The sequence below is a fragment of the Sinocyclocheilus rhinocerous genome, unplaced genomic scaffold, assembly GCF_001515625.1.
Source record: "Sinocyclocheilus rhinocerous isolate Xijiao unplaced genomic scaffold, SAMN03320098_v1.1 scaffold5187, whole genome shotgun sequence".
NCBI lineage: Eukaryota > Metazoa > Chordata > Actinopteri > Cypriniformes > Cyprinidae > Sinocyclocheilus > Sinocyclocheilus rhinocerous.
The window spans coordinates 35,345-46,790 of record NW_015641005.1 but is presented as its reverse complement, the minus strand read 5'-3'; the positions used below and the strand labels follow the sequence as shown (position 1 = coordinate 46,790).

At 36.6% G+C, this 11,446-nt stretch overlaps 1 protein-coding gene across 1 annotated transcript in view; it reads left to right on the top strand.

The window, feature by feature from the left end:
* The window catches only part of LOC107753413 (poly(rC)-binding protein 2), an 18,095-nt gene extending 7,997 nt beyond the window's left edge, over positions 1–10,098 (top strand). Inside the window, exons 7-12 of the mRNA XM_016569547.1 lie at positions 1,483–1,557; positions 1,645–1,686; positions 1,813–1,885; positions 1,968–2,023; positions 7,387–7,556; positions 9,070–10,098. Coding sequence (XP_016425033.1) covers positions 1,483–1,557; positions 1,645–1,686; positions 1,813–1,885; positions 1,968–2,023; positions 7,387–7,556; positions 9,070–9,106 — 453 coding nt within the window. The 3' untranslated portion in view covers positions 9,107–10,098. The remainder of the gene's footprint in view (positions 1–1,482; positions 1,558–1,644; positions 1,687–1,812; positions 1,886–1,967; positions 2,024–7,386; positions 7,557–9,069) is intronic.
* Positions 10,099–11,446: the final 1,348 nt, after the last annotated feature.

The window sequence follows — 11,446 nt, the reverse complement described above, 5'->3', positions numbered from 1 at the left end:
TTATTATTTTTTTTTATAATTTTTTTATTTTATTTATTTTTTTTTTTTTTTAAAGATTTTGATAGCCATTTTCCCCTGAAACGCGATTTCGCTAGTTCTGGCTGTGATTAGGGTAGTTTTGATTACCAATTGGGCCGGTTTTGTTACGCAAACCTGGCAAACCTTGTTTGCAAAAATGCAGACTTCAGCCATTCAGGGCGCTTTCTGTTTCCTCTGGTGCTGAGAACCTTCACAAACATCCTCAGTTGCTCGCTAATTATACACACTAACATCCCTGTGATGCTTGAGTATGAGGAGCTGAATTGGTTCATAGAGCTAAAAACAATGTTAGCTTATTGAAGCTAAATCTGATTAGATTGTTAGAATTATTATATGACCCATCATCCCTCTGTTCTCGTTTCAGTCGCCTCCCAAAGGTGTGACCATCCCTTACCTCGCTCATCGGCAAGGGCGGCTGCAAGATCAAAGAGATCAGGGAGGTGAGCGAGGTCACTCTGTGCTCCACTGAAATGCGTCACGAGGGAAATGAAGGGCTTTATTGGCTGGTGAAGATGACCATTAAGCTCTGTTTCTGTCTGTAGTCGACAGGAGCTCAGGTACAGGTGGCTGGAGACATGCTGCCTAACTCTACTGAGAGAGCCATTACTATCGCTGGGACCCCGCTGTCCATCATCGAGTGTGTCAAACAGATCTGTGTGGTCATGCTGGAGGTAAAACTTCACCTTCTCACCCTTGACTCTGGCTTCTTTGACTTTTTCTGCTGTAGTACACCCAAAACAGAGTTCCTATGAGTCCTCAAAATTGGCTTCTTTTTTTTTTAACACGTAATCAAGTAAAACACGTAAAATCAATCATTTAGTGTACTGCAAGTTCATGCTTATCTGCATACATGTTTGACTGCCACGCCCACATCTCAACATACAACATACATACAACCAAGACTGCCCCTTTTTTTTTGTTATTTTGTTACATTTGGATTTACATTATTTGCAAAAATGTGTTATTTGCTCAGTGTTGCCAAATCCATAGTTTTCACCATTTTTGGAATTGGGCTAATTTTATACAGCTGTCACAAGCTATTTTCTTTAGTCTGCGCATTGAAGCGAAATCCCCTGCCAGAGTTCAACCAAGGTGGGACCCCCTGGAGCATGATGTTGGAGGAAATTTTAATTGTATTTGGCTGTGATTAGGGTAGTTTTGATTACCAATTGGGCCGGTTTTGTTACGCAAACCTGGCAAACCTTGTTTGCAAAAATGCAGACTTCAGCCATTCAGGGCGCTTTCTGTTTCCTCTGGTGCTGAGAACCTTCACAAACATCCTCAGTTGCTCGCTAATTATACACACTAACATCCCTGTGATGCTTGAGTATGAGGAGCTGAATTGGTTCATAGAGCTAAAAACAATGTTAGCTTATTGAAGCTAAATCTGATTAGATTGTTAGAATTATTGACTGACCCATCATCCCTCTGTTCTCGTTTCAGTCGCCTCCCAAAGGTGTGACCATCCCTTACCGACCCAAACCCTCAGGATCGCCTGTCATTTTTGCAGGAGGACAGGTGAGTGTTTTAATGCTCCTGCGGTGTGTGTGTGTGTGTGTGTGTGTGTGAATGATCTGTGTTTCATCTCAAACGTGTGTTTTGCAGGCATATGCGGTGCAGGGACAACATGCCATTCCTCAGCCTGATGTAAGAGACGGTTCTTATGTTTTCTCAATTCTCTGTAACACAGAAGGGTCTGAACCCATTAGAGCACTCACAAATGTAGTGTTTTGCCTGTTAAATATCTTGGCATGCTGTTTTCTGTCTCCGCAGCTCACTAAACTCCACCAGTTGGCAATGCAGCAGAGTCCCTTTCCTTTGGCCCCCAGCAGCCAAGGCTTCACTGGTAAATCCCGTCTCTCAGACACTATTGCTCTGCGTCTGATCTTTTCATTGGCTGATGGTGATTGTGTTTCTCTGTTCTGCAGCTGGTATGGACGCTACTGCACAGACAGGCTCTCATGAACTGACCATTCCAAATGATGTGAGTTTGCTGACCTTTCATTTCCTACACCAGTGTTACTCATTGCGTGGCTCGCCAAGCTTTAATTTGTGGCTCGCATGGCAGTTAATACGATGATATGATCATGCAGTCAATACAGATATTTCATAAAAACATTAAAAACAAGCTGGGCTATAACATAACTCATTAAAAAAACTCACGCCGTGTCTACGCCGGACGTGAGTGGCGCGACGTGAGAAAATACAATAAAACCCATTATAATCAGTGATGTTGTCTAAACCGTCAGTAAACTGATGCCTTGTTCTATTTTTGATGGACACAACGTTCAAATGATTTTTTTGTCGCTTGTTATTTGCTTTGTCCAGTGTAGACAGACTTTTAGCTGTTCCAGCGTAGCGCGACACATGGTGTGAGTGTCTTCTGCTCAATTACAAATCATTTATATTTTAGAAAATAAGCAATAATTAACAGTAGCCTATATTAATAAATAATAAACAGTGGCATTACAAAATGTAAATATAGACCAGAAAAGATATTTAAACTTGCTCTGCCCTTACGTCCATGACACTGACTCACTGCAGAGTTGCCAGTTTTGACAATCTTTCCAGCTCTTAACACCGAATGTGCTTTTGGATGGTTAGATACATGATGGGCTAATGTAGAAAAAAAAAAAAAAACTTACGGTCTTCCCAGCGTTAAGGTAATCCTGCTTTAGTCATTAAGGGAAATCATCTCATCTCAGTTACAAATTTGACTGGTAAATGATAAAGAATGCCCCCCCCCTTTTTATATTGCATTGCATATTGTATGCTCAGGGATGACCGATTGATAAGCAGACATGCTGTTTATGACTGGATGTAACTTTTGATACTTTGCGAAAAAAAAGTGGCTCTCCTATTGACTTTGTCCTATCAGTGTGGCTCTCATGAAAAAATAAATAAATAGTGAAGACCACTGTTCTACACCTTGCTCTCAGGAGGGGAAAATCTGATGACAATAATAGGGCTAACTGTAAAGGGGTAGGAAAGTATTATAATTATGGTGTTCAGATGCATCTTAATTACTTTTTACTTTTAACGTTTTACTTCAACCAGTTGCAACTAGTATTGTGGAATTGTGGTATCATAGTGTAAATAATTACACTACCATTCCCAATTTTGGACTTGTTTATTTTACTTTATTTTTAGTACTTTTATTCAGCAAGACGCATTAAATGGATCAAAAGCGACACAGTAAAGACATTTATAATGTTACAAATGATTTCGGTTTCAAATAAATGCTGTTCTTTTGTACGGTGACTGGGAAGGGACATGTTTGGTTCATTCGTTTTGTCGTGGCTGTGTGTAAGTTGTGGGAACATCATAGTGCTTTGAGGCCACAGCATTAGGGCTGTCACTGGTGATTATATTGGTAATCGAGTAATCTGCCAATTATCTTGTCTTATTTCATATGCGTGTCATACACATTAGGCTGTAACACAACTGTAATAGAATTAAATTGGATAATATTTGTGACTTTAATATGCATTGACTAGTCATAGCATTACACAAGTTTTGCAGATTCATGATTATGTTGAAAGGTGAAATTCTCTCAGCATAATCTGCAGAGGGCGCCAACGGCCTTAGAATAGTTATGTTAGTGCATAATATTGCCAGGAGATAATTATTACATCTTGCCAAACTATGTGTAATATGAATTGTTCGGTCACTCATTATTAAAAATTTGACCAAGGCTTTATGAAATGCTACAGTGATTATAATTCTTTGATTTGTGTAGAGTAAACATGGAAACATGGCACGAGTTATGACAACCTTATGAAATCAAAAGGAATACTAATCTGCCAATTTGGAATTACAATGTCTTAAGTTTACGGGTGGCGCTAGAAAAACAATGCAGTGTGAATTTATACATAATACTCTACATACTACAAGTTTTTTTTCCACAGTGCACATCATAGACATCGATATTGGACTTGTGCTTAAAGTGAGTTTGCAAGTCAAGATTAAAATTAATAAAGTAAATCTTCGAGTGAACTCAGCATGCTGTGTCTGGCAGCAGATCTGTGGAAGATGGATGTCACCTTTTCATATGCTGCAGCAGTAAAATGTGCTGTTGTGGAGTTCATTTCTGAAATGATGACCGACAACAGCATTGCTCCCACACAGTTGATAGATTTTGCTGTTTTTTTTACCATTTTACCCAATACCCAATGCACTACAAAGTAACAGGATTTTCTTAAAATTGAGTACTCTAATTTACTCCAGTAATCGTGACAGCCCTACGCAGCATATTGATTTGTGGGAACATAAGGTTGTGGCCACGAGATCATTTTGTCGATGTAACAACATCTGTATGTCAAGATCCTGTGTTGAGGGAACATCCTTTTCTCATGGCCACAAAGTTATGTGTAAACACCTGCATGAACCTGGCAACCTTGAACCGATCATGTCCATTTCCAGTCACTGTACTTTTGAACTTTCTATTCAAATCCTTAAGTTTTAGGACTGTTTCCACAAAAGTTGATAATACACTTTTCACAGCAATAATAGTAATAATAATAATAATAAATATAGCTGCAAGCAGCGATTACCGGGGTTCAAGCATTTAAAGGCCTTCATGGCTTCTCTGCTGTCTGGGGTCTCAGCCAACGTGAAATGTATGGCTGACACCAGAACACATCCATGATGGAGAATATCATGACACACACACACACACACGCAGAGTAATGAAAAGGTTGAACTATATTACTTAACACACACTCTATTACTTAATAGAGGCTAAGCATGCTCACACACACAGACACAGATTATGTTGTAGATATAGATATTTGAAATTACTTGCAGGTAATAAAATGCTTGCTGGAAGTGTCCTGTTTATAATATTTTTCAGGTTTAAATTTAATCCTAATGTGGCATAATTGTGAAAACTGATGTCTGTTTAAATGAAGTGGTAAACTTTGACTAAAGTTTGACTAAGGGCCTTTCGCACCGCGGGAACCTTTTCATAGTACCAGAACTAATTGTGGAACTACCCACTTTTTGGCGTTTTCGCACCGCCGGAACTGGGTGCGATTTTAGTACCGGACTGCCTTTTTCGAGAACCAAATTAGCTCGTTCGCGCAAAATCGTCCCAGTACTTTAGTACTGTACATTTAGTTCTGGAACTAAAGCGATGCGAAAAGGCCCTATAATGATTTTAAACCATCTGAATGTCAGTACCTAATAAATCCTGAGAAAAGAACTATATAAGTGATAGAATGAGCCAATGAGTGATCCTTTGCTGCATCTAGTGGTTGTATTTGCACTTTCAGTAAATGAAGCATAGATATGTACTGTTTTTAACCTTCATAACTGTTACAGTGTCTTAAACCGCATAAACACATTTCATTACACCAAATACACAAAATAATGTTCTTTTTAGCAGCATCATATGACCCCTTTAAGATTTATAGGCACTTAAGTATACTATATAAGGACCACATTTTTAAATGACCATGTTATAACAGTCCAAATGCCAATGTTAAACATCTTTTTTTTTTTTTGATAATTGTTTTATAAATTGATAATTTTTTTGGTAAATTGATAATTTTGAAGCCTTTTTAACTGTTATAGCACCACCTTTGGTCCGATCTCCATGAAACTTTGCATGCTTGTCATATATCATATGATATGAAGTTCTAGTGTTTGTGTGAATATATGAACTTTTTTTTTTTTTTTTTTTGCAATATGATGACATTTATTATAGGAATATTGTGTTTTTGAGGCCTTTTTTAACTGTTATAGCACCACCTTTGGTCCGATCTCCATGAAACGTTGCATGCTTGTCATATATCATATGGTATGAAGTTCTAGTGTTTGTGTGAATATATGATTTTTTTTTTTTTTTTTCTCCGATCTCCATGAAACTTTGCATGCTTGTTACGAGTCATCTGACACATGTTTTCACCATTTCGCAAAATGTTGAGTTTTCGTTTAGGTTTTATAGGCTCTTGGGTATATTTGGCCACGCCCCTTTTCTAAATGATTTTTAAAAAATAATTATTGATTTAGAGAGTCCAGAGAATTGTGCTGCAGTGGTTTGATCGAGATTGAGCGAAAATCCTAGGACTAGTTCGCAAAAGTAGGTTATTAATATAATTGAGAATAACTAATGAACAATTTGATTGACAGCAGTGGTTTCTCGAGGCAAAGTTGCTCAGCATGAGGAGATCTATCGAATGATATGAAGATTGAGTGTATGTGTGAAAAATCGAGCAATATACAATCATTTATGTACTTAAAAACCGCAATTTCACCCCCCAGTGGCCGATTTCTTTCAAAATTCTTACAGACCTTTAGGGCCATGAGTCGAACATGCCCACAGAGTTTCGTTCTGGTCGACCTCTGTTAACCTTGTCTAAAAGGTGCTTAAACTTCTTTGGCCAATGGCGGACATGTTTTTTGAGAAACACGAATGTCCTCATAGACACTTGTGCCACTTTACTAAGTGACAAAGACACTGCATACCAATTTTCAAGTCAATCGGACCAACGGTTGCGTAGTTATAGCCATTTTTATGTTTTTTTCCATCTTGTAACGCCACCAAGTGGTAGAGCTGCACATTTTTTTTTATTTGACCAAAGATTGAGCGAATACACGTGTACCAAGTTTGGTGAAGATATCTCATTCCGTTCAAGAGTTATAGCTAAATTTAACAATTGGATAAAGTTAGCATATAATGTTTTTGCGTACGGTTGCACACGAAAATTGAAATTTCAACTTTTTTTTATATCTTTTGATATTCAGCCTCCACAGAATATTTCTGCCCTGGTTTGGTTCCGATCGGGCGAAAAACCTAGGACTAGTTCGTAAAAATAGGTTTTGGACATAACTCAATTTTGCGGAAAAAACGTATGTCGTAGAGTGAATCTGACCACTTTTGTTCACATTGACCCAAGGATTCTAACGATGTCAAGTTTTTGAGTCTACGGCAAACGGTGTAAGAGCTACGGCCAAAAATGTCTGAAATGTTAGTTTTTTGTGCTGTAGCGCCCCCTTTAGGCCGATTGGGGCAAGTCTTTGGATAGCGAGCAATACTACTACGATCTGACAAGTTTCAGCTCTTTAGGCCTTACGGTTGGGTCTGCACGATCAGTTTTACCGGAGAAGAATAATAATTAAAAAATCCTCACATTTACAATAAGGTTTCAGCACTACGTGCTTGAACCCCTAATAATAAAATGTGTCTCGAGCAGCAAATCAGCATATTAGACACTGCAGACTGAAGTAATGCCTGCTGAAGATCCAGCATCACAGGAATAAATGACATTTTATAATATATTCAAATAGTGAAGTTATTTTAAGTAGTAGTAATTTTTCACAATGTTACTGTTTTTTTCCTGACAGTTGATTGGCTGCATCATCGGCCGCCAAGGTGCCAAGATCAATGAGATTCGTCAGATGTCAGGGGCACAGATCAAGATCGCCAATCCAGTGGAGGGCTCGACCGACCGACAGGTCACCATCACCGGCTCACCTGCCAGCATCAGTCTGGCCGAGTACCTAATCAACGCACGGTAACGAACCTGCTCTGTGTGCTCCCAGGTAAAAAAGAAAGTGCACTTCCATGATGTACTTAAAGTGCTCTATTTTCACGCACTAATTTTGTACTTGCTATACTAAAAGTGATTCTTTAGTACTTCTTAAGATAAACTTAAGTGTACTCAACTGTGCTATTTTGGGACACCATGAATATGAACTAAAATGCGCTTTTAACATACTATCTCTGTATTTAAAAAAAATTTATTTAGTTACCACTTGTAGTACACTTGAACCCATCTTTCATACACTAGTACACAAGTATACTACAAATGGTGACTAAATGCATTTTTTTAAATAGAGATAGTATGTTAAAAGTGCATTTTAGTTCCTATTCATGTGGCCTGTAGCACGAAGCGAGATGAACAAACTCCAAGTTTCAGAGTAGGTTTAGAGTTGACGAAACCGAACAAATCAGGTTCACTGGGCTCACAAAGCTCGATATAAATGTTCTCTGTCAACTCAGGGTTGATCCAGAGTTTGTGATTAACCTGAAAGTGTGACGCGTGCAGCAAACAGCCAATCACAGGGAACATGGAGAGCGTCAGATCGATTCACTTCTTGCGAGAGTCAGCGCAATTCACTTCTCTATTCAAAATTAATAGATGTTGTTATTAAAAATAGAATTAATTTAAATGCTTTTACAAGGCAGGAATAAACACTGCTGCTGCAGCAAATGTTTGAGAAGTCAGCAGAAAGAAAATACCTGGCTATGCAAAAGAATCAGCTAAATTTAATAATTTATATACTTTAGCAAAGAGCACAAAAGAAAATACATAGTCATTTTAAAAGCTTTATATATTGAAACTTATTTATAGGCAATGTATATATTTAAATTAATTCAAATGCAAATTTAATATTAATTGCCAGCTCATAATAGTTTTTAAAAGTTTATATAATTATGAATAATTACAATTGATATGATATTAATATAATAAATAATTAGCAGCAAATTCTGATACTCTAAACTGATTTAATCTGGAGCAAGAGATACGGGGGAGTGGCTTAATTGCATCAGATATGTCACTTTGCTCACAGCTGATTGGTCAAGTTTGGGTTTGCGATCTCTAACCCAGAATAAAACCTGCTCCGGAGCAGGTTAGCTGTGTAGCGTAAGTTACCATGGCAATGAAACCCGCTCAAAACCAACCAATCTTCTTGAGCCTGAAAACTCGGTTTGCTCAAACTAAGCGTGAACTTACCCGAGTAAAAACTGAAACCGGCTTCATGCTACAGGCCAGTGGTGTCCCAAAATAGCACAGTTGAGTACACTTAGATGAACTTAAGTTTATCTTAAGAAGTACTAAAGAATCACTTTTAGTATATTAAGTACAAAATTAGTGCACTTTAAGTACATTACGGAAGTGCACTTCTTTAACCTGGGCTGTATTGTAGGCTTCTAGTCCACATGTCCATTTGCTAGTTTTTGTCTCCGCTGAATTGAAACCATTTGCGCACACGTGTAAAGACAGCTGTCTTTTGTGATTTCAGACTCTCATCCGAGGCTACAGGAATGGCCGCGAACTGATGCTCTCCGCCACCCCACCGCCCCTTTTCTCCTCCTCCATCACATTACGCTCTCTAAGTGCAAAAGGAAACCAAGTATTTTCAACCTAACTTTTCCTTTCACCCACCCCAAGCTATGCTTCATGGATATACACAAGTATTTTATTTATTTATTTCATGAAAATGTTTTTAAAATCCCTTTGCGTACAGTTTTTAATGTCTTTTTTCTTTGCATATTTTGTCAGTTAACATTACCGTATAGAAGTGACAGTGGAGAAAGTGGAAAAATCTGAAAACGCATAAATGTTTTTGTTATCTCAGATTTTTCTTATAAAAACAGAAACAAATAAAAAAGAGAGCAAATACTAATTATAGATTGACCGCTTTCCCTATATCAAACATTTATTTATTTTAATTTAACTCTAGGAAGTTACAGATTTTAAAATCCTAGAAATGAGCTTTAGAGAATAAGCTCCGTTTTCTGCATCAGATCGATTTGAATCTGTGAGCTGGTTTTTTTTTTTGGACGTTTGAATATTTGTCATTCCTCAATATTGTCTTTTTTTTTTTCTCTTCTTTATCCTGAAGTTGGAGATTTTGTTTGAGGGAGGGATGGGAGATGCTGCAGTTTCTGCATAAATTACATTACTGGTATAATAATGAGTTGAAAATATTTATTTTAGAGAGAATATTTTTTTTTAACCCTGTGGTGTAGAGCCCAGACTGGAGGATTCCCAATTGACATTTATATGATGATGCGACTTGAGTTACTGATCAATTACATGACTAGAAGGAACTTTCTAGAATTAACACTAGTTTCCTCTATACTCTGCATGAGTAATAGTTATGTTTTCTATTTTATTATTTTTTTTTTCTATTTTATTTTTTGTTTTCTGGCAGGAGGAAGGAAAACCTAAAACCTTTTTGTGCACGTTTTCAGAATATTGTAGATTTGGAGTGCAGCTGGAATGAAGAATTAAACATGCAAAATTAAAACATGAAATGCTGAAACTATGGTATGCTATTGTGTTTTTTTTTTTGTTTTTTTTTTATATAAATATATATTCCCCGATTTACCATTTTGCCAACATTTTGCTTTTTTTTTTGTGGGCTATAAAATGTTCATAAATTGTCCCATGCTCTTGGGGAGTGCAGGTAAGTCAAAGATTTCAAGTTGATGGGATGGAAGTAGTGTCAGATCTTTTCTGTACTGTGCTGTATTATTGAATGAGACTGTTTAGGGTGTGTAGCAACTCGTAATGTAAAACTGCACATAATGTAATAAGTATTACATTATTATTGTAATAAAATGTTCATAATGTAATAATTTTCTCAAAATGTAATAATTATTACATTGAGCTCAAGATTTTATTACATTATGATAAATGTATTACATTATAAACTGACCAAAAATATTGTAATATTGTCCTAATTATATAATTATACTTATAAAAAAGTATAAGCAGCCCAATCTGAGGGTGCAAAAAATCTAAATATTGAGAAAATCGCCTTTAAAGTTGTCCTAATTAAGTGCTTAGCAATGCATATTACTAATCAAAAATTAAGTTTTGATGTATTTACGGTAAGAAATTTACAAAATATCTTCACCTGGAGATATGGTTTGGTCCTCACACTGCACATAGTGTGACCTATTAATATAACTATTATATGGGCCATTCTACAGAATTGGTCCAAAGTCAGAGTTGGAAACATCTTGAGGGGAAAAATGTATTGTATGTATGCAAATTGTATAATATCCAAGGTAAACATTTCTAGTAATTGTGCAGTTAATTCTCATATTGTATTTTCAGAAAGTTTTGGAATATTTGTCCTCTCCCCAAATTTGTCACTACCAAACACAGTAATAATAATTTAATTACAAGGGTTATATTGACCTATTAAAGGGGTCATATGATGTTGCTAAAAAGAACAGTTTCCTCTATACTCTGCATGAGTAATAGTTATGTTTTCTATTTTATTATTTTTTTTTTCTATTTTATTTTTTGTTTTCTGGCAGGAGGAAGGAAAACCTAAAACCTTTTTGTGCACGTTTTCAGAATATTGTAGATTTGGAGTGCAGCTGGAATGAAGAATTAAACATGCAAAATTAAAACATGAAATGCTGAAACTATGGCATGGTATTGTGTTAATTTTTTTGTATTTTTTTTTTTTTTATGTGTACTCTGGTTAACTATTGTCAACTTTTTTTTTTTTGTGGGCTATAAAATGTTCCATGCGTTCACTGACTTGGTAAGTCAAAGATTTCAAGTTAAAGGAATGGAAGCAGTGAAATTTGTGACCATGGACCACAAAACCAGTCATACGGGTCAATTTTTTTAAATTGAGATTTATACATCATCTG